The 23,432-nt window shown below is 43.2% G+C and overlaps 1 protein-coding gene across 7 annotated transcripts; it reads right to left on the reverse strand.

Annotated features, from left to right (window-relative positions):
- Positions 1–1,992: 1,992 nt before the first annotated feature.
- On the reverse strand, positions 1,993–23,397 carry Exd1 (exonuclease 3'-5' domain containing 1). Of its 7 annotated transcripts, XM_076929503.1 has the most exons (14): positions 23,259–23,384; positions 22,812–22,865; positions 22,577–22,670; positions 17,089–17,274; positions 15,535–15,603; positions 13,558–13,612; positions 13,176–13,303; positions 12,479–12,537; positions 9,443–9,529; positions 7,844–7,948; positions 7,683–7,763; positions 6,097–6,240; positions 5,000–5,191; positions 1,993–3,420 (listed from the first exon to the last, which is right to left on the reverse strand). In XM_076929503.1, exons 4-14 carry the CDS (start codon positions 17,219–17,221, stop codon positions 2,761–2,763), a joined length of 1,713 nt encoding a protein of 570 aa, XP_076785618.1. In that variant the 5' UTR covers positions 17,222–17,274; positions 22,577–22,670; positions 22,812–22,865; positions 23,259–23,384; the 3' UTR covers positions 1,993–2,760. The 7 variants fall into 7 exon arrangements, with proteins under 7 accessions (XP_076785618.1, XP_034352603.1, XP_076785621.1 ...); XM_034496712.2 differs by lacking the exons at positions 22,577–22,670; positions 22,812–22,865 and having other exon boundaries at positions 23,259–23,397; XM_076929506.1 differs by lacking the exons at positions 15,535–15,603; positions 17,089–17,274.
- Positions 23,398–23,432: the final 35 nt, after the last annotated feature.

A 23,432-nucleotide genomic window follows, 5' to 3' on the forward strand; every position in this document is an offset into this window, starting at 1 on the left:
CTTCTGCATTCTGGGGCTCTCAAATTCCCCCAAGTGCATCACTGTTTACAGCTTGAAAGCCACCTGACAGCTAAAGCCTGAGTACTGTAAGTAAGAACTCTGTAATAACAACAAAGTAAGGCCACCAGCCCTGAGGGACAGCAAGTTCCAGGAAGGAGGGAGGGGAGAGTTCTCTTTATTGTGCAGCTTGTTGGGATGCCATCCATACATCATTCATTCTTTCTCTGATGTCATACATGTATCTAAGGCATTGTGATTAATCTCCCTAACAGCTCCTTTAACAGATTCGTATAGCTTTTGGTCTTTTTTGAGACCCATTTTAGTTTAACCAGAGCTAACTATGGGACCTCTGGTCTGGAACTACCCACTGCAGCCTGGTGGGGTCACTGTTGTTTGTGTCATTACTTGTGTACTAATGATAAACGGATTCCCTTCTCACTCAACCTGTCAGCACTGAAGGTAGGCCTGAGGCTCTCCTTCCCAAAAGCTCCACGGACAAGTTCATTCTTTTTTTTTTTTTTTTTTTTTTTTTTGGTTTTTTTCAAGACAGGGTTTCTCTGTGTACTCCTGGCTGTCCTGGAACTCATTTTGTAGACCAGGCTGGCCTCGAACTCAGAAATCCGCCTGCCTCTGCCTCCCAAGTGCTGGGATTAAAGGTGTGAGCCACCACGGACAACGACAAGCTCATTCTTATTCAGCTATTGTTTTCTTTTTCAAGACAGGGTCTCAATGTGTAGCCCTGGATGTCCTGGAACTTGCTCTGTAGACCAGGCTATCCTGGAACTTAGATCCACTGGCCGCTGTTTCCCAAGTGCTGGGATTAAAGGCACGTGGATCTTTTTTCTTCCTTTAGGTGATAGGCCCATTCTTGTATAGTCATTTGTAGCTGTTGTGAGTTTGGGTTGCAATGGCTGTGTCTTGCCCAAAAGAAGGTATTTATAACCCTCTGTCCCTGGCTCCTCATCTTTCTACCTCCGGTTTTGCCTTGTTCCCTGAGCCTTAGAGGAAACGGTAGAAATGTCTTGTTTAGGGCTGGGGTCCAATGCTCTCCTCTGCTTCCTAATTTTGTTTTCGAGACAGGCTTTCTCTGTGTAGCCCTGGCTGTCCTGAAACTCACTCTGTAGACTAGGCTGGCCTCAAACTCAGAGATGTGCCTGCCTCTGTCTCCCAAGCCCTAGGATCAAAGGTGTGTGCCACCACTGCCTGGCCTTCCTCTGGTTCCTGAGAGCACGTGGTGCACAGATATACATACAGACAAAAAACTCATACACATAAACTAAAAAATTAAGAACTTTCATTTTAAAATCCCTGGTCTCGGGGCTAGAGAGATGGCTCAGCGGTTAAGAGCACTGACTGCTCTTCCAGAGGTCCTGAGTTCAATTCCCAGCAACCACATGGTGGCTCACAACCATCTGTAATGGGATCTGATGCCCTCTTCTGGTGTGTCTGAAGACAGCTACAATGTACTCATATAAATAAAAATAAAAAATATTTAAAAAAAAAAAAAAATCCCTGGTCTCCGGTGCCCAGGCAGGCTTTGAACATAGTCCCCAGCTGGGAATGATCTTGAGTTTTGGATCCTCTGGCTTTGCCCTCTCAAATGCTAGGATTACAGGGGTGGCCATTATGTCCTGCTTTGGTTCTGGAAACCTGAGAGGGAACAGTAATTCCTTCAGTGACTCCATAAAACAGTTGGTTGTCCAATGCTAATCCTGGACTGTCCCTGCATCCCCAAGGTGCACTGGCAGCCCTGTGACGGGAGATTGACAGATTTTTTTTAAAAATTAGTAAAGGAGTGTCTTCCCCATGCAGCCTAAGTTGGCCTCAAATACCCATCCATCCCTGTCTAACCTCCCAAGTGCTGGGCTTAGAGGTGTGCACCACTGTATCTAGCTAGAATACAGATTTCCAAACAAGACTCTAGACCTAGAAGTTGAAATATTACCCTAAAATCTTTATACTCTCACTCAAAAAAGAGAAAAGGAGATGATCTGATGTCAAAGCAGGTTTATTGATTTGCGTACCCACAAATGCCCTCATTTCAGGCCGTATTTTTTAATCTAAGAAAGTTAACACCTCTAGGCAAGTACAATGAACTCAGATTTTACATTTACCAGAAGGAAATAACAACAAAGACATTAGCGCCCTGCTCTCTTAGGGAAAGGAAAATGGACAAAGCCTTAAGATTAATGTCATATAAAGTAAATTGAGGGAATGCCCCCTGCAGTGGCATCACCTGTTCTCGGCCCCATACGATACAAAGTGCACAGTTCACGTAAGGCCTTAAGGAAGAGCAGGCAGATACACTTCTAACCTTGTGTTAAGTCTTTACATCTACTTCAATCTAAAGGCAAAACAAAACAAACCCAAACAAAACCAGACACCTCTTGTTTGTTGGCGATGTCTGTGCCGGACTGCAGAGGTGGTCTGAGCAGCTGCCCCAGCTCTCTCCACCCACAGGAGCTGCCCTACAACATTCCTACAGCAGATCCTCCAGCCACTGAGCGAGCCTTTCTTCTTCAAATCCTCTAAACCTACAGCTGGGAAGTACGCATCAGCTACTAAGACTACTTCCTCACACACTGATGGAAAATTGGACCTCACCCATTACTGCTCTCCTTAGGCCCTTCTAATTCAGACAGAATTCAGCACTAAGCATGAGGCCACCATTTTCCCAGAAGCCTGTGGCTGAGACCTAACCCATCCACCCCATGAGAAACTCACAGGAACTCTGTTGGCCTCAGCGACAAGCCTTAAATCCTAGAACAGATTTAGAGATGGACTTATCCATGAATCTGTCTTCTCCAGGGCTGGACAGGGTGGAAGTGTAGAAACCATAGCTTTTTCGGGAAAATGGAAGGTGTCACTTGGTGCCTCCCAGGTTTCCTGAGGAAGAGAAGGTGACACCAAAGTGTCTTCCCTTGGGCTTGTTAAAGCTCCCTGATTTTCCACCAGCAGCAACTGCTCTATCTCCTTTTTCAAAGAAAAATGTGACTGAAATGTCTGCATGGGAGGCAGGGAGTGGGCTTCCTTGGCTCTCAGGTCTTCTGGCCCTGCTGACTCCCAACGTGCTGGTTTGTTCTCAGAGTCCTCGCAGGCTTCACCTTCCTTCCTGGGAGACACAATTTGAGACTTTGCTGTGGTTTGTTTAGATTCTTTATCCAAAAAATTCTCATCCTTATGAGATTCGTGACATATAAAGTGTGGAACTTGGTCTACACCAGATGTCTTACAAAATAAGAAACCCTGGACTCGCTCATCCTTCCCTGCCGTGCGAGCCACTGGCTCCTTTGGGTGTGGCAGCGTCCTTATGAGGAGGCCCTGTGCGTTCACTCTGTACTCCTTTGCAGCTCGCTCTCGGCGCTGCTTCTGGAAGTCCTGGAGTTGAAGAAGCTCTGCTGGCAGCTCCATACAGGCAGGCTAGGAAAAAAAGAAAGAAGCACAGGTTTATAAAGGCCTTAACATGATCCCTGAAAGCCCACAGATAGGCAAATAAATTTATTCAAATGTGTTCCTGTAGTGCCCTCTAGTGTTTTCAATATAATTACTATTTAAAAATTTTGATTGTACTGCTTTTGAGTAATTTAAGTATTTAAGAAAATTAAATATTTACACATATGTGTGTGCAAATAAAGAAAATGTGACTTTCCCAGCATGACTCATGACTGCATTTGACTTAGAAGGTGCACCCTCTGAAAAGCTGTAGTATCCAGGTACAGTCCATGTACATGTGAGCTCTGGTGTGTGTGTGTGTGTGCCTTAGTAAATGACTGTCTGTACTAAATCACTTCTCTTCTGTGTGTGGTAGCTGGGATCCTACCTAGGCTTTGTACAAGGTAGACAGGTAGTCCTCCACTGACCTACATCCCAAGTTCTAGATTACATGTCAGTCCCCTCCCCAAGTATGATTTTTTTTTTCTAAGATTATGACCCCCTTAGCTGTATAGCAAACTGTTTTTATCCACAGTTGTGCCTTATTGTCCCATTAAAATTGTATTCCTCAATCCATCAATAAATTAATTGTTGTTAAAACAAAAGAATTTGGTTGACTTTTGTTTTGTTTTGTTTTTTTGAGACAGGGTTTCTCTGTGTAGCCCTGGCTGTCCTGGAACTCACTCTGTAGACCAGGCTGGCCTTGAACTCAGATATCTGCTTGCCTCTGCCTCCCAAGTGCTGGGATTAAAGGTGTGCGCCACCACCGCCCAGCCAAGTATGAATTTTTATAACTTTATTTTTTCCAGTATCTTTTTTAGGGGGAAGGGTCTCATCATCATGTAGCCCACAATGATATTATACTAACTATGTAGCCCATGCTTGCCTGGAACTCACCATGCCCTGGCCCCAGCCTCCTGAGGACTAGAAATACAGGTGTGTGCTGCTTTAGTATATTCATATATTTTGGGGGAATTTGTTGCTGTTTGTTTTAAAACAAGGTCTCATGTAGCTCAGGCTGGCATAGAATTCACCGTGTAGTACCAGATGACCTTGAATTTCTGACCTTCCTGTGAGCAGGGGTTACAGGTGTGAGCCACCATGCCCAGTTTATGTGGTCGTAGGGGTCAAACCCAGGACTTCATGCACACTAGGCAAGAACTCTTCCAGATTAGGTACATCCCTTGCTTTACTCTTATTATCTTTAATATAGAGATCTGTCTTGAAGACTGTCCCAGATTAGCACCTCTAAGGGTTACAGGTGTATATCATTACTTTACTGAACCTTAATGGTATCACAAGACTAGCCAGCTGCTCAGGAAGGAGACAGGACAGGCACCAAGGCCATCATCCTAAGACAACTCAGGCAGACCTTTGCTTAAGACAAAACTTTAGGAAGGTCTGTGCATACAGTTTATTGGTAGAGTTTGCTGAGAATGTGTGAGTCCTAGTGATCTCAAGCACTGCAAACACACAACCACACAAGCAAGTTCCCAGAAACAGCAGGTATCGCCATGTTCAAGGTGAGGAAGAGGCAGAGAACACACCCACAGAAAGCTGCACCTACCTCTGTGCCTGCAAGCCGGTCTGCAGAACCTTCTCGGTAGGTGTTCAGGTACCCATCCACCAGTGTAGTTAAGTCTGACATCACCTCATCCAGGAGCACCAATCGAAGTGGAAGCAGGTAGGTTGTCTCCAGGGCCAAGATTTTCAATAAAGAGGGTGGAAGAGGTCTTGTCAACCATATTTCTGGATTTTCCTAGAGGCAGCAAAACAATTTTTAATTAATACTAAGTAAAATTTAGCTGGGCAGTGGTGGTGTATGCCTTTAATCCCAACACTTAGGACACAGCAGCAGAGCTGAGTTTGAGGCCAGCCTGGCCTACAGAGTGAGTTCAAGGACAGCCAGGGCTACACAGAGAAATTCTGAAACCTTTTCTCTAAAAAACAACAACAACAAAGTAAATTTTTTATAGAAAATGACTGTTTCTAGTTGCTTAAGTTAAAACACTGTCATTTTCTTCTATTGCTTTCTATTGCCACATATCTGTGGCCTTCTGAGCAGGTGTGCAGTGGCCCTCCCCCCAGTACACAGCATCTGTGAGTCAGAGAACAGGAGGGCTGGGAAGAAGGCTGGTGTGTCTGGACTTCTTATTACAAGTTGGAGGGAGCAAGCCAAGCATGTAGCTTGCCTACTGTGTCTAGGATCCTAGATTTCATTCCCAGTACCATAAAACCCCACAAAATCTGAGAGAGGGCTAGGAACAGCTCAGCTGTCGAGCCCTCGTGTGTCATAAACACCGTGCTGAGCTCCGTCCCAGCAGCATTAAAGGGAAATGCTGGAGCAAAGAGACTTCAGCATCTGGCCAACGGTAGGTAATACAGCTACAACCCAGGTCTGCATGCAAGGATATTATGCTCTAAGGGAAATTGATATTGCTTTGGGAAAAGCAACTAAGGTGACTTTGGTTCCAATGTCTCAATTTGAGTACTTTTTAATTTATAACCAACTAATCTGGACCCTGGCTTCTGTCAACTTGAAACCACAGACTGCGCTGCTGTACATCTAAGACCCTGGCAAAGCTCATCCCGTCTCTATCCAACAGGCTAACAGTCCTGTGCAGAGCACACCTGAAATTTAACAACACATCTTTCAATACTTACCTGAATACATTTCTGTCTCTCTTCTAAAAAGAAAAGGTATTTGGGAGCAACTTTAAGGTGTCTGATTAAACTCTCCTGCAAAGTACTGATACAGTTTGGAAGAAAGCCACCCGTTTCCATAGAAAACTGAAGGACATCAGCTACCTGAGGTATGAAACAGAAAACAATCACACAACAAAAGAGGATTAGGTAATACACAGAAAAGGATCTCACCTCAAAGGAATTCTGGGAGAACTGACACCTTGACTCTTATTCAAGAAAAGTGATGTGAGCCTTCTCACCTATAGGAGAACTTATAAGAACTATAGGAGAGAAAATCAAAGCAGTCATGCTCAATTTGTGATCAGTTATAGCAACAATGCTTGTCTGATGTGTAAGGCTCTGAGTTTATTCCATAGAAGGGAAAAAAATATTTATGCTGATGGCTCCCTAGGAACAATGAAGATTCCCCTTAGACTTTGGGAGTAAGCATGGCACAAAAGCAGCTTCAATACTGTGCATTGAAAGATTCTAAAAGAAGGCCCAAAGGAACTGCAAACATAAGAAATGGTACAAACTTTGTAAGTAGGAAATTTTAGGAATTGATCCTCAAAAATAAAAATCAATCCCCAAAGGAAAAAAGACCAAAGAAAGGAGAAACGGGAAGAGGAGAAACAGGAGGGAGAAGAGAGAGCACCACTGCGACCAGTGACTTTAGTATCTCAGGGTCAAATCTGATACCAGGGGAGGTTTAAGGGCAGGGCTAGATGTTTCTCATTTCTTTAAGGTCCCTTGCAAGAATCAAATCAGATCTCATCAAGATATTATTCTGAGCCATATAGTTTTTTTTTTTTTTTTCATTTTTAAGAAATAATTTATTTACTTTGTTTTACATGTATGTTAGCCTGCATGTATGTATGTGTACCATATGTATGCCTGGTACCTGCAGATGTCAGAAAAGGGCATCAGTTCTGCTGGAGCTGGAGTTACTGATGGGTGCTGGGAACAAAGCCCAGGTCCTCTGCAAGAGCAACAAGTGCTCTGAACCACTAAGCCATCTTGCTAGCCCCATAATAGTTTTTTTTTTTTTTTTTTCAAGGAGGAGTATAACAGTTTCAGCAACCTGCACCCTGAGGTAAACATGTTAAAGAAAAGGTGCACTTATTCATTTCATATTAAGTCAATTTCTTAAGCTTCTGAATGTCATGGGGTACCCACCATCCTTCTTACTTTTACAATTCTAGAGCAAAAGGAGATGACTTCCTCCTCAATGATTCTAAGTAACTTTTCCATACAGTTTTTATAGCTCACCAAATGTTCTCATAAGTTACACACACAATTCATGTGAGAAATGGGCAGGAATGGGCACCAGGAAAAACAGGCTCACTTTTCTTTTTTCTTTAGGGTCTCACTCAGTAGCACTGGATGATGTAGAGCTCTCTATGTAGACCAAGATAGCCTTCAACTCACAGAGATCCACCTGCCTCTGCTTCTCTTCTAGAAGTAAAGGCAAGTGCCACCACACCTGCACAGTCATTTCTCAGAAAGGGAATCTTTTCTATTAGGATACACGTGTGCTGGTTTGTCTTCTGCATTCCCCTTCATACCTGTGTGTCAAAGACATTGTTCAGCATAATTCCATACTGATGAGACAGGCAGTCCGAGAGCCAGCGACAATCATGGATAACCTAGGGGTCAGAAGAGGAGACAGAGTTGTTAGAGCCTGGCCACTAGCCTCATTACCACAGGAGTCAGTGTCTACACTCGCCTTTAAGATTCGCTTGTCTTCTAAGATCATTTGAAGTCCATTGTTGAAAGCACGGCTTCCCAGAAGGAAAATATCAAACAAGTAGACTCGGCTGTTTGTGGCCACCTACAACAGACAACACTGCAGGGTAAGGACAGAGCAGAGGACAGGGAATAAGGACAGGCCACAAATGAAATTCTGAACATCCTTACTGTTGAGCTGGCAGTGGACATTCAAATAAAACTTATGAAGAACAGCTTTATGGGTTTGTTTTATTTGTTTTTTATTTTTTCAAGTCAGAGTTTTTCTGTGTAGCCCTGGATATCCTGGAACTTACACTACAACTCAGAGATCTGCCTGTCTCTGCCTCCTGAGTGCTGGGATTAAAGGCCTGTGCCTCTACTTCCAGGCTTTTCCCACCTTCAGACTGGGTCTCCTACAGGAAACGAGGCTACACTAGCTAGCAAATAAATCCCAAGACCTGCCTGGTTTTGCCTTTCCAGTGCTGGGATTACAAGCATGTTAGACAACACTTGTCTTTTGAAGGTTGTGAGTTCTAGGTATAGAATTCAGGTCCTAACAATTGAACTATCACCCTAGTCCTTGAACACAATATTGACTAAAAAGTAATCATTCTTTGTTCCTCTTGACAACTTTTCTTGGTGGTGGGCATCTGTACTGAAGACAAGAATACAGCAATTGAGAAGACTAGACTACAGAAAGAAATTACTGAAGGCCCATGAGATGGCTGAACTGGTAAAGGTACTTGCTGCCAACCCTGAGAACCAGAGATCAATCCAACAGAGGCACATAGCAGAAGAGACTGACTCCTGCAAACTGTCCTCTGACCTCCACACACACGTGGCACCATCCCCAAATAGATACATATAACATTGTTTACTTGACATTTTAATATATTATGTGCATGAATGTTTTGTCTCATTATGTCTGTGTGCCACATGCATGCCTGGTATCCTCTAAGGGCAGATGTGGCCACTGGATTTCCTGCAATTGAAGTTACAAGTAGTTGTGAGCTGCCATGGGGTTGCTGAGAATTAACCAGGTTCTTCTGCAAGAACAGTAAGAGCTTTTAATCCTTGATCCATTTCTCCAGTCCCCATTGGCTTCCTTTTTAAAAAGAGTAACTGAGTAATGGAGAGTGGCTATTCAGGCTCTATGTAGCTTGGTGAAGGAATGCATATCTAGGATGTTCAACCTCCCAGTACTTCCAGGAAAGAAAAAGAAACTAATAATGGACCTAAGTGAGTTCTAGAATAGTTCATGAGTGGCAGTAGTGGCTCACACTTTTAATCTCAGCACTCTGGAGGTAAAGGCAGGTGGGTCTCTGAGTTCAAGGACAGCCTGGTCTACAATGAGTTCCAGGACAACATATATATATATATATATGCTGTGTGTGTATAAATTTATATTTATATGTGCATATGCATATATATGTATAGACACACACATACACTCTACACTGAACACTTGGGAAGTAGATATAGGAGGAATGAGGGTTCAAAGGCTAGCAGGTACACAAGTTCAAGGCCAGTCTAGACTATATAAAACCATGCCAGAAACAAACCAAAGAAAACATTTTAGTTTAAAAAAAGCTTTTACCTGAAGCCAACAGAGTTTCCCATGGCGACACACATTAGCTCCTTCGGCAGCAATACTCAGGACACTCTGCTTCTTGATGTGGAGCATCTGTTAAGAAAAGGAGCACACCTTTAGTCCCAGCACTTGGGAGTCAGAGGCAAGCACAGAGTAAGTTCTAGGATAGCCAGAGTTACATAGAGAAATCTTGTCTCAAACAAACACTAAAGAAAGAGAAGGTTTTGGAGGAATAGATGTCTTTTATTATATTGTGATGCTAACCACCATACTCTGACAAGTGATAAACACTGGGTTTGGGGGAAGGGTTAAGAAAGGGTCTCATACCTCAGGCTGACCTCCAACTAAGCTACTGAATCCAAGCAGGTCTTATCCACTTAATTTTCTATTTCTAACCCCCAAAGTGCTAAGATCATAAGAATGTAGCAAACACCCAGCTTAGATCGTGTGTGTGTTCTCTTGTGAGTATGTGTATATACCTGCATGTGAGGACAGAGATCCATGTCTTCCCCAATCACTGCCCACCTTACATTTTTGAAGACAGGTTCTCAGTGAACATGGGGCTTACTGGTTTGGTTAGACTAGCTGTCCAGCAGCTCTAGGAATCTGCCCATCTCTGTCCCTCAGCATTGAGGGGACAGAGGCTCATGCTCTGTTTTTACCTAGGTGCTGGGATACTAACTTAGGCCTTCATGCTTACACAGCAAGCATTTTGCTAACTAAGGCATCTTCCCAGCCCCTGGATCATATCCCTCCACCCACCACTCTCTCTGTTTTCCCAAGACAGGGTTTTCCATGTATTCCCGGCTGTCTGCCTGTACTGGAACTCACTCTGTAGACCAGGCTGGCCTTGAACTCACAGAGATCCTGCCTCTACCTCCCCTGCCTCTACCTCCCAAGTTCCTGGATTAAAGGTATGTGTCACCAAATGGCATTTTTTTCATCACTTTTTTATGTAAATTGACTAACACAAGCCAGTTTGCTTCACGTATACACATAAATCACCACTGAACATACTTGCTCCTCAGCTCAGTCTTAGCAGAAGTATAAACACATACCTGGAAGGGAAATCACTCACACCCGACATGCTAATGAACAGAGACATGTGCACGTCAGGCCTGGGGGCATCCATCTGCCTTCCCTGCATCTTCGGGAGCTAAGGAAGAACTGAGCTGGAGAACAGGCTGAGAATATTATGGAGACCTTGTCTCTGAATCAGTAACAAATTAAAGTGACCCTTGCACACCCAATTATTAGTTTATATCCAACACACAAGTTGGTGACTCTCCTGAAGTCCATCTGAACATAAGGACAGTTATTTCCTTTTTCCAAATTCATTGAGATAATACCTAAACACTATCTGGAGCATTCCCTAGAAACCGTAAGTCAGGAGCCGGGTGTGGAGTGGTACTCCTGTAATCTGAGAGAGGTGGAGACAGAAGGATCAGGAGTTCTAGGTCAAACTCAGCTCCACAGGAAGTTTGAGGCTGCATAGGGTACATGAGACCCAGTCTCAAAAATCCAATTGTTCTCCCTAAGTCAGCTAGCCTGGTACAGTGGGGCAGTCCTATAATCTTACTCTGGGGGTGGGGTGGGGGGGTGGGGCTGAGGTAGGCAGATCTGTGTTCAAGGACAGCTAGAGGCACTCTCTTTTTTGTTGTTGTTGTTTTGGTTTTTTTTGTTTGTTTTGGGTTTTTTTTTTTTTTTTTTTTTTTTTTTTTTTTTTGAGACAGGGTTTCTCTGTGTAGCCCTGGCTGTCTTGGAACTCACTCTGTAGACCAACCAGGCTGGCCTTGAACTCAGAAATCCGCCTGCCTCTACCTCCCAAGTGCTGGGATTAAAGGCATGCGCCACCACTGTCCAGCTAGAGGCACTCTCAAAAATAAGTAAGGCAGGGGAGATGGCTCAGTGGGAAAAAAGGGCTTGCCTTACAAGCCTGATGACCTGAGATAGTTCTAGGCTACCCTGGGCTAGCTCTGACTGAGCAGACCTGATGATCTGGGTTTGATATCAAAAGGTTGATGCAGTAGTGCACATCTATAAGCCATGCATTCCTACTGTGCGATGGGTAACAGAGACTGGATATTCCCACAGAAGCTTTGGGTCAGCTACCCTGAAGCACACAACACAGTAGCAGAAACAAGAAAGAAACTGCTTCAAACAGTGAGGAAGAACTGATTCTGAAGGATGTCTGCTGACCTCTATATCCTTGCCATTGCACTTATGTCAAAGGATACATACATAGGCACACATGTACATACATACATACATACATACATACATATGTGTATGCATAAATAAAATTAAATTTAAAAAAACCCACCAAAGCATCTGGCGAGATGGTTCAGTGGTTGAAGGCTGGCTGCTCTTACAGAGGACCTGGGTTTGATTTCTAGTACCCACATGGCAGCTCACAACCAAGTCCCAGAGAATCTGATGATGTAACAAGGCCCCAGATTTAGTAGGTCCCAAAACAGCACAACTGATTCATGGTGAAAGTACCATTAGGTTATAAAACTCTGTATGTAGTCAGCAGCACCTGCCAAAACTAAAACACAGGTCTAATCCATCAAAGTCCATAGTCAGGGGAAGTCTCTAAATGTACTAGCCTTGCTTTTTGGCTTCTGTAGTTCCACTTCTAGCTAACTTTTTCTGTTAACTAAAATAGGTCAACCCAAGACACAGTTTTTGTGATTAAAAGCTCACCCTGAAAGGGCCTGGGCTATACTGGGATCCTGAACATCCAGTGTAATCACTGGCTGGCTAATAAAGACTTTTTATTGGCTTAACCCCATGTCGGAGCAGTCTTTTTTGGTGAATACCCCACAACAATGCCCTTTTCTGGACTCCACATACACTATATGAATGTGATACACAAACATACACGTAAGCAGAACACCCAAACACAGAGTATTTTAAAAACTACTTAAAAATAATAAAACTACCAAAATACTCTGTTACTATCAATATCTTAAAATCAACTTGTAAGACACAGACAGGATATCTATACAGACCACACTGGAAATGACTGACAGTACTTACTGCAGCACCAAACTTCTGCTGGAACTGATCAATGACTGTGTATGTCACCTCCTCTTCCTCTACAAGAGAAGGATGGCATTGAATGTACTTGTCTTCCTTGACAAGAGAATGGCCCTCCTGTTAATTTTAGACATACTCAAACCACTCAGCAAGCACCTTTACCCATTGACCCATCTTAAGTCAAGCACTTTGAAAAGATATTTCATAACAAAAAGTAACAGTTTAAAGTAAATGAGTCCTGGAAAAGGAACAGTACCCACATGGTTGAGTTCTCTAAATCTTGCTAATTATTAATATTAGTTTTTCTGAGACAGGGTTTCATGTAGTTCAGGTTAGCTTTGAACTCACTAAGTAGTTGAGGATGTCCTCTTCTTCTTCTTCCTCTTCTTTTTTGAGACAGGGTCTCATATACCCTAGGCTCTCCTCAAACCAGCAATGTAGCCATGGCTATCCTTGAACTCTTGATCCTCTGCTTCCACTCTTGGTGGGTGGATCACAGAAGCTGCAGCACCACACCAATTCCCCACCCCTTCATTTAAGCTCTCTTGTACAGAGCTCAATGGGGGTTAGCACCCCAGTCCCGGCATACAGTATGCACACCCATGTCAAGTAAACACGTACTTTATAATATTTAATTCACAATTTTTATTGTGAGCCACAGTAAAACTATTCTGGTACCCAGAGTCCCAGCACTCACCTGACGGGTAGTACTTGAGGTCACTGAGGAGAGAGCTGGCTGGCACCTCTGGTGCAGGTGAAGCAGGCTCACAGACATTGATATCTTCATTTTTCACTTTCTCTGTTCCAGCTCGTTCTGTATTTATGCTGTCCTTACAAAAAGATCATATTCTGGTGAACTGTCCTTGTTACTGGTGCCATCTCTCCCTACTTGTTAACCATGAGGACTGTAGCCCATCTCTGTGCTGCTTGTAATCTCAACTTGCATGCTGTCTAGACATGGTCACACTGGCCTGCTTGTTCTTATTTCCTTAGCTCACTTGAGAAGTAAGCAGCTGGAGCTCAGTCTTTTTTGTCTAATGTTCCCGCTTGAAAAGAGTCAGAGTGAAGAAAACTCATACCTAACAGAGTATGCCTTTTCTCCCGATGCACCTTCTGTTTCATCCATTAGTTCCACTGAAAAACAACCCAAAGATTTTCAACAGTTTCCAGCTGGAAAGCCGTAGCCACTCCATCCCATACACCATGCTCTACCTCCCATACACCATGCTCAACTGCAGGCTATAAACTGGGATTGAAAGTGAACTGTTAGTCACAGAGCCTTTTATTGACTCGGGGTTTAAAGCCTGAAGATTCCCAACCTTGTGTCTTCGGGTTCCTGGTCACGCAGAAAGATAGGGAACTTCTCTCTGCTCTTTTCTTTTTTTTTTTTTTTTTGTTTGTTTGTTTTGTTTTTTTTTTTTTTTTGTTTTTTTTTAAGCTCCATGGTGCTGATGTGTTATTTTCACTGATTCTATAGGTTCTTTTTATTTATATTTTGTCACTTTTGAAACAGGATCTCTATCATAGGCACCTGGCTGGACTCACAGAAGTCTGCTTGCCTCTATTTCTATGTCCCATTTGCTGGGATCAAAGGTATCAAAGGTGTGTGTGTGTGTAGGGGTATGTTTATATGTGGTGATATATGTATTTATGTATGCAAAAGGGCACATATCTATAAAGAGCCAGAAGGGGTGGATATCTGGCCCCTACATTATTACTCCTGCCTTATTCCTTTGAGACAGTATCTCTCACTGAACTCAGGGTTGAGCTGGTATTAGCACAGAGGTATTACTGTTTCTAGCCCCAACAGAGCTGGAATTACAGGCCTGTAAACCACCCTGGCCTCAGACCTTCATGAACATACAAGCAAGCAGTCCTAACTCCTGAGTTTTTCCAGGCCCCGGACTTCATCTGTATTCACCTCAATCCTAATGCATTATTTCTGCCACGGATAATTACTGACACACTTACAGGCTGTGGCATCTATGCTTTGATACCATAAAAGATAGTAACAGGTAGGGCAGAAATCCCAAAAGAACTGTGAGAGAATATTACACAGAGACTTTAAAACCAATTAATTTGTTGTTGTTGCTACTGTGTTGTTCTGTTTTTTGAGGCAGTGTTTCTCTGGGTAGCCCTGGCTGTCCTGAAACTCACTCTGTCCATGAGGCTGGCTTCAAACTCAAGAGATCTGCCTGCCTCTGCCTCCAGCGTGCTGAGATTAAAGGTGCCTGCCACCAGTGCCTGGCTCAAAGTAATGGTTTTTAATCTAATTGTGCAGGATATGAATTACACTAAGTCAAAGATGTACTTTTGTCTGTTTTTTTGAATCAGAGTTTCATGTAACCAAGACAGACCTCAAACTTCCCGTGTGGTAGGAGGACCTTGAAGTTCTGATCCTCCTGCCCTGGAGGCTAGACTCACTGTATGGCAAGCTCCAGACATCTGCCTGTCTTTGCCTTTCCAGTGCAGGGATTATAAATACAAACTACCCCTACTTTTACTACTACTACTACTTTTAATACTATTTTTAATATTACTTTTAATACTACTACTTTTTTACATAGGTCTAAGAGTCAAACTCATGGTCTCATGTTTACAAGGCAAACATTTTATGGACCTGGGTTCAGTTCTCAGTACCCATATGACAGTTCTCAACTGTCTGTAACTCCAGTCTCTAGGGACTCAACACACTTCCTCTGGCCTCCTTGGGTACTTCACACATTCAGTACACAGATATAACATAGGCAAAACACCCATACACATAAAAATTTTTTAAATTAAATAAAATTACATAAATACAAGCTGGGACTATGGCGCATGGCTTTAGTCTCAGCCCTCAGGGAGTAGAGGCAGGAAGATCTCTGTGCTTGGGGCTAGCCAGATCTATATAGCAAGCTCTTATACATGAATGCTATGACCCTGTCTCAGAAAAGTTCATACCTACAGTACTGAAGACAAGACAAATTCCATTTTCTTTCAGATACCCAAATGAAGCAGAGATGTGGGTTTCTCACGGCAGATTCCAATTGGCATCCAGGGAACATAGAACTTACCATTCAAAATCTCATGCCCGAAAAACACTTTCACTCCTGGGACACTCCGGCCTGACTCTACGTTCTTCACTGTGATGGAAAATAGCCCATCTGTTTAATAACATACTATTTTTCCCAAAACTGCAAGAAACTCTGAAGGCTCTTAAAATTGCTAAAATATGAGTTTTATAAAAATCTTTCTTTCTCAAAGAAGTGCAGAGTCAGTTAAATTACAAAGCTACACTGTACAACTGAGTAACAGAATAAACCTCAGAATGTTCTAAAAAACAAGCAAACAAAATAAAAACTTTTAAAGAGCTAGTTGTGGTGGCACAGGCCTTTAAATTCAGCACTAGGGAGGCAGAGCCAGGCAGATCTCTTGAGTTCAAGGCCAGCTTGATCTACATAGCAAGTTCCAGGCCAGCCAAGGCTATACAATGAGACACTGCCAAAAGTGGGGGTGGGGTGGGGTGGGGAAAGAATCCCAGTTCCTGGAATCAGAGACCTGTACGCTGCACCTGGCCTAGGTGGTATAGTGGCTTGAACATCACACTCTCTGTGTGTTGGGCAAGCACTCAACCAGCTGAGCTACATCCCCAGCCTTCCTTTGGGTTTCTGACACAGGTTCTTATAGATTCCAGGCTGGCCTCAAACTCATTATGTAGTTGAGACTGGCTCTGAATTCTTAACTTCTGGACTTCTTTTTGCCTGAGAAAAATTAATCCTTTACATCAGTGATTTTTTCCCCTCTGCTGAAGCCAAAAGCAATTTTAATAACAAGATTAATTTTAATATTCATACAAACAAAAATTAACCAAACTCTCCAATTTTTAAAACTATGTATTGAAAATTATCACCACAGGGCTGGAGAGGTGTTCAGCATTTAGGAGCACTGAGGTCTTCCAGAAGACCAGAGTTTGATACCTAGCACCTACATAACAACTCCAGTACCTGAGGATCCTATGTCCTCTTCTGGCCTCTGTGGGCATCAGGCATGCACATGGCATGCAGATGAAACACCCACACACATTAAATATATAAATAATGAAAGAAGAAAATTTCCACTATAATGCCAATGAAAATACAGAAGTGAGGACCAACCAATACAGGAAGCCATGTTGCTCTGTTGGGGACTAGCAGTCTAAAGTTCTTTCACTACTTTTTTACATAGGTCTAAGAATCAAATTCATGGTCTCATGTTTACAAGGCAAACATTTTATGGACCTGGGTTCAGTTCTCAGCACCCGTATGACAGGGTGGTGGCGCACGCCTTTAATCCCAGCACTTGGGAGGCAGAGGCAGGCAGATTTCTGAGTTTGAAGCCAGCCTGGTCTACAGAGTGAGTTCCAGGACAGCCAGGACTACACAGAGAAACCCTGTCTCAAAAAAAAAAAAAAAAACAAAAAAAAAAAAAACAAAAAAACAAAAAAAACAACAACAACAAAAAGTTCTTTCACTGCCTTTCTTTAAATAGGAACACCACTACTTTCCCAGCTTCTACGCTGCCCACAGTCATCCCCTACACTCAGCTACTCATCTCCTGAGGAGGAGGGACCGTGACGAATAGAGTCAAACCGTTTTTCAGGACAACCATCTTGTTAGGATCCACATGCTGGAGCACACCCTCAAAGATGCCAGACACCAGTGTGAGCTTCACCCTTCTCCACAAAATCTGGTTGAGAAAGTGGTAGTCATTGCTGGGATCCATGCTTTTTAATTCCAGAAGCAGCCTTCAAAGAATCTTCCTTAAGCATCCAGACACTTGGAAATTAACAAAGAGATAATTATCTTTAAAAGACTATTTTGATCCGGGTATGGTAGTGTACATCTTTAACCCTAGAAGACATGTGAAGGGATCTCTGTGAATTCCATACTCCGTCTACATAGCAAATTTCAGGCCAGCCAGGGAGACCCTCTCAAAAACAAACAAACCAACCAACAAACAAACATAGTTTTGAAAGTTTGGTTACTTAGCTTTTCTCTAAATTTTCCTTTTTCTATCTATTTTTTGTTTGCTTGTTTTGAGACAGTGCTGGAACTTGCTCTGAAAGCCAGGCTGGCCTCAAACTCAGAGGTCCTCCTGGTTCTGCTTGGATGGAAGGTGTGTGCCAGCATCTATTTCTCCAGATTTCTAAAGCAGTGGTTCTCAGCCTTTGGGGTGGAGTGTCAAATGATCCTTTCACAAGGATCACAGATCAGATATCTCTCTGTGTATGTGTGTGTGTATATATATGTGTGTGTGCACAATATAGTATACATATATACATATATATATATTACAATTCATAACAGTAGCAAAATTACAGTTATGAAGTAGCAATGAAAATAATTTTATGTTGGAGGTGGTCACCACAACATAGGGAGCTGTAGTAAAGGGGAACTGCTTCAGAAATGTTGAGAACCACTGCCCTGAAGGATGAGTAGTTTGGTTTTGTTCATCATTTGAGATTGGTAAGAAAAACCACAGGTGTTCTATGTGTACAGGTGTTTTGCCTCCATGTATGTCTGTGCACATGAGTTTAGTGCTTGAGGAAGCCAAAAGAGGGCGCCAGATCCCTCTGAAACTGGAGTTACTTTTGGGAACTAAAGCTGTGTCTTGGGCAAGAGTTACTAAGCTCTGATCTATCTCTCCAGCCCCACAATTTTAATTCATACGTAGGAACCTCAAAATTATAGTTATGGGCAAGATAAGATTAGCTTTTTTGTTTATAAAATGGACATGGTTAGTGAATTATGTGGAAAAGAGGAGGCGGAATGATTGTAGAAGCCAGAGGGGATAGATGGTATCAAGGAAACCACCTTTTGGAGACAGTGGGAATGAGGAACACATGAGCTCATATGGCAGCATGCACAGGGCCTGTGCAGGTCCAAGCCAGATGGGTCCAGTGTTTAGAGGGAAGTGGACAACCTCCCATCACTGACTAAAAATCGATCTCCATTGACAACTGCTCACAAAGGAAAAATCCTGTGTTTCTCCTGTGGAGTCTCACTGGGTATACAAACTACATTTAAGGACAAGCCCCATGTCCAGCAGTAGACAGCCTGCACAAAATGAACTCAACAGTACTGGAAACGTTTTGTCTCACATTGCTTTATCTGGGGCTTTTTTTTTTTTTAACCTTACTAGACTTTTGCTTATATTTACTGGCTTCCAATTTTGTGCTTTTTGTGTGTGTTTTATTTGTGTGTCTGTGTGTTTCTCCTGCTTTTTGTTTGTATATTTGCTTTTTCTTTTCTTTATTTGGAGGCAAGGTCTCTATATGTAGCTCTGTCTCTCCTATAATTCACTATGTAGATAAGGCTGGACTCTAACTCACAGAGATCTAGCTGCCTCTGCTTCCCAGGTGCTGGAGTTAAAGGCAGGCTTGTTTTCTAAAAAGAGAGAGAAAAGGGAGAGGGTTGGAAGTGTGGAGGGGTGGGGAAGATCTGAAAGAAAATGAAGGAGAAACTGATCAGAATACATTGTATGAAAAAATTATTTTTAATTTAAAAAATGGGCATGGTGGGGTTTGGAGAGATGGCTCAGTGGTTAAGAGCACTGGCTGCTCTTCCAGAGGTCCTGAGTTTGGTTCCCAGCAACCACATGGTAGCTCACAACCATCTGTAGTGGGATCCGAGGCCTTATCTGGTGTGTCTGTAGTACATACATTCATAAATCTTTTTTAAAAATGGGCATGGTGCTTCTTTCTCATAATAATGAAACAGAGGCCTTTTACTTATTTTATTAAAATTAAGTATTATGGTCGGGCGGTGGTGGCGCACGACTTTAATCCCAGCACTTGGGAGGCAGAGGCAGGCGGATTTCTGAGTTTGAGGCCAGCCTGGTCTACCGAGTGAGTTCCAGGACAGCCAAAGGCTATACAGAGAAACCCTGTCTCGAAAAACCAAAAAAAAAAAAAAAAAAAAAAAAAAAAAAATTAAGTATTATAGTATAGTCCTGGCTAGCATACAATTTACTATAAAGATCCACCTGCCTCTGCATCCTAGATGTTGTGATTAAAGACTTATGCTGAGTTTGGCTTTCTACACAGGTGGTAGAAATTGAACTCAGGCCTTCACTGAGTCATCTTCCTAGCTCCCAAGTGTTTTTGCCTGGTAATGTTAATTGTGCTGGGGGATGAACCTAGAGTTGTGCACAGGCTAACAAGCACTCTATCACTGAGATACATCCCTAGCTCCAGTATTGTGTTTTTAATTTTAAAAGTTTTAATATATTATTATTGTGTTTTTGAAGCAAGGTCTCACTGTGTAGCCTTGGCTGGCCTGAAACTCTTTGCAGACTAGATTGGCCTTGAACTCACAGGGAATGTTTTAGAATGCTGTTATTAAAGACTTGTGACATAATGCTGGGTTACTATTACTACTACTACTACTGTTTTGCATGTATTGGTATTTCATTTGCATGTATGAACTACATGTATGCAGTTCCCTTGAGGCCAGGAGGAGCTGAAGTTACAAATGGTGTGAGCCGTCAAATGGGTACCTAGCACTGAACCCAAGTTTTTGGAAGGGCAGTCAGTCTCTAGCACCTGTATTCTAACATTCTCTAGTATAATACTGAAGTTTGGGCCTGGCATGCTGGTGTACACCTTTAATCCCAGGACTCTCAGAAGTAGGGGGCAGATGTAGGAAGATATCTGTGAGTTGGAAGTCAGCCTGGTCTCCCTACTCAACTCAAGGACAGGACTACATAAAGATCCTCTTGTTGTTGTTGTTTTCTTTCTTCTTTTGGTTTGTCCTGGCTGTCCTGGACCTCACTCTGTAGACCAGGCTGGCCTCTCTTCCCAAGAGTGCTGGGATTAAAGGCGTGGCGCCCTTTGTCTACCGAATGGTGGTACCCACAATGGGCTGCATTTGTCTCTATCAATCATCAATCAATACAATTCCCTAGCCAGGTGCCTTTAATCCCAGGTTTAGGGTTTGTTTGTTTAAGACAGGCTCTCAGCTGGGTGGTCCTCTCTATTTACAGTATAATATAGAACAATTCTGTTTTAAGGATGTTGCTGTATTCAGAAGCCCAGACAGATTTTCTTTTTCTATGATTGTTAAACTTTGAAAGCTGTTTGTGTTTATTCCATTAGGAAATAATGGAATAGATTGAAGCAGCAAACTTCAATCTAAAAATATACAATAGTGGTGAAGTAATGAGCCTCGATAAGCCAGGAAATAAAAAGGTACAGAGCATTTGTAACCAGGTAAGTAACATACACGTTACATTACTTTTCCAGTGTAAGGATTCCTGAGGTCTCAGGCATGCCAGGCAAGCATTTCACCACTGAACTACACCCACAGATATATTTATATACTTTAAGGTAGGATTCTCAAACAAACGAATACTTGCAGCAACCAGAACCCAATCCACAGCTAAGCAAACAACAGAGTTCTATCTGAATTCAAAATGAAATCCTTGGGAAGTAAGAGTTAAAGACAGGCTGAATGGGCTCAGTGGTTAGGGCTGCTCTGTTCTTCCAGGGCACCTAGGTTTGGTATTTTCCAGCACCCACACTTGGAGGCTCCCAAACCCTCTAACTCCAGCTCCAGGGGATAGGATGCCCTCTTCTAGCCTCCACTGGTGAAAATACACCACACACCCACCTCACACCCACCATACATCCACACCTTACACACACACACACGTCCCTACCTCTCAGTTGAAGACATACACATAAATACTATTCTTAAAGATTAAAACAAATCAGAAAAAAAAAAAAACACATAGCAAAGACAGTTTTGCTATTGTTTTTTGTGTTTAGACGGGGTTTACCCAAGTAACGCTGGCTGGCCTGAAATGTCCTATCTAGATCATGCTGACCTTGAACTTCCAAAGGTAACTTCTACCTCTGCTTCCTCAGTGTTGCGATTATAGTCATCAGGTACCAGGCCTAACGTGGGGTTTAACTGAATACAGCCCTCAAGATGCAGATTAAAAACTAGGAAGGAAGCCGGGCAATGGTGGTACATGCATTTAATCCCAGTACTTGGGAGGCAGAGGCAGGTGGATTTCTGAGTTTGAGGCCAGCCTGGTCTACAGAGTGAGTTCCAGGACAGCCAGGGCTACACAGAGAAACCCTGTCTCGAACTCCCACCCCGACCCCCCCCCCCCAAAAAAAAAACAAAAAACAAAAAAAAACACTAGGAAGGAAAAAAAAAAGGTCAGGATGAAAAGATGAGTTTCCAGGCTGACTGAGAATGGGATTATGTATGTGTCTGACATCAAGATTTCCATACCACAGTTATGATCTCAATGGGTAAGTCAACCAGGGTTAATTAGGAAACAACTGAGTCAGAATAGAAATTTAGTGGGCAGGGAGGCCTTGGGGACTCAGGCTGAGCTGCAATGACCTAAGTAATTTTGAAGCTAGTGGTTTAAGGTGATTTGAGAAAGGTGCTAAGATGTTTAGGTACTAAGCTGGTTCTAAACAAAGGAGTCAAGAGACCAGACAGGTGAAGCCACAGGAAAACTAAGACTTCACTTGAGAGGGTGCACACTAACATACAGCATTTTAACTTTTTCATCAGCACAAACAAAATACCAGAAGAATAAAATGCACTTGGCTTTTTGATCCCAGTCCTTGGAAGTCAGAGGCAGTTGGATCTCTGTTAAGTTAGAGGCTAGCCTGATCTACATAGTGAGTTCCAGGTCAGCCAGGGCTATATAGAGCAACTGTCTCAAACAAAAAAGAAAAGAATAAAATGCAAGACCTGCATGGAAGCGTAAGTCTGTAATCCTAGCCTTTTAAGAGGCTGCGACCAGCTAGGGCTCCTCTGGAAAAAAAGAAGCATTTCTCCACTTCTAGAAAGGGTTTTATGGGTTCAGGCTGTCCTGAGCATAAATTCCTAATTCTCCAGCCTCCACCTTCTGGAATCACAAGTATATGGTATCCATAAGTGGGGGGAAAAATCTCTTTAAATATGTCTAGGCTGGGCTCAACTTGCAACTTTCCTGCTTTCACTTAACAACTGCTGGCTTATGGTTTAAAAATCCTAATTTTTAAAACAAAAACAAAAATATCAAAATAAATAAACGACCATCCATGCTCTAACTATTCACAATCTCCCTCACCTTCAGGGTCCTCTGTCCCCACGGCAAAGAAGTTTGGGAAATTCCGACCTTAATTCTTGTCAAATGGTGAGTTCCTTAAACTGAAGAGGTACTACTGTTTAAAACAAAACAAAACAAAACAAAACAAAAAAACTGGGAGTTAACCCAGCACAGCATTGACGCAAAAAAGTTCGCAAGACCAGCCACTGTAGCCGCAGAACCGACCACGCCCTCGCCCTAGGGGCGAATTACTTGCCTCTTTCCGGAGAAGCCAATCAGCGTGCGGCCTCGAGCCAGTTCCCAGCGCCCCCTGCGGCCGGGGTAGAGAGAGCAGAAAAAAAATGCAGCCAATAGCTTTGCAAACCCCAGCCGGTTCCCAGCGCCCCCTGCGGCCGGGGAAAGAGCGCAGAAAAGATTCAGTCAATGAGCATGCAGGGCCAAGGCGGCTCCCAACTCCCTATTCTCGTGGCCAGGGGAGTGAGAGTGGGAGAGGGAGGAGGAGAGGAGAAAGCAGGGAGAGAGATAGGTATAGATAGGTATAGACAGAGCAGGAAAGAGTGTACGAGTCGCAGCTGCACTACTCTGGGGATCCACCTTAGGGTTTTCCAACTCGTTTCGTCGGTTTTGTTTCTCTCCTGAATCCCTGTCACCTGTAGGGTGGGAATTCCTGGTGCTTGAGTTCTGTGAGAAACCTGTTGCCTACCCTGTGAGTCTGCCGCTGGTTTGTCTGAAAACAGTCGAGAGGCCGCACTGCCCTTTTAAGTGCTGTCCGTAGCTCCACAGTGGTATCGCCGCTTTAAGGCCGGCGGCTGCCCTGGTTCCGGGGGCGTGGCCTGCCTCCCTTTGGACTCCCGCAGCCGCCCGGCTGATTCATTCC

This window comes from Arvicanthis niloticus, chromosome 2 (assembly GCF_011762505.2).
Source record: "Arvicanthis niloticus isolate mArvNil1 chromosome 2, mArvNil1.pat.X, whole genome shotgun sequence".
In the NCBI taxonomy this organism is placed as follows: Eukaryota; Metazoa; Chordata; class Mammalia; order Rodentia; family Muridae; genus Arvicanthis; species Arvicanthis niloticus.

Excerpts from the sequence above, each read along its gene's own strand:
- Exd1 (XM_034496712.2), bottom strand. The coding sequence starts at position 17,221 with ATGGATCCCAGCAATGACTACCACTTTCTCAACCAGATTTTGTGGAGA. Across the intron at positions 13,304-13,557 it reads GAAAAGGCATACTCTGTTAG|CATAAATACAGAACGAGCTG; the intron begins GTATGAGTTTTC and ends TTGTAAGGACAG. Across the intron at positions 5,192-6,096 it reads AGAGACAGAAATGTATTCAG|GAAAATCCAGAAATATGGTT; the intron begins GTAAGTATTGAA and ends TGCTGCCTCTAG.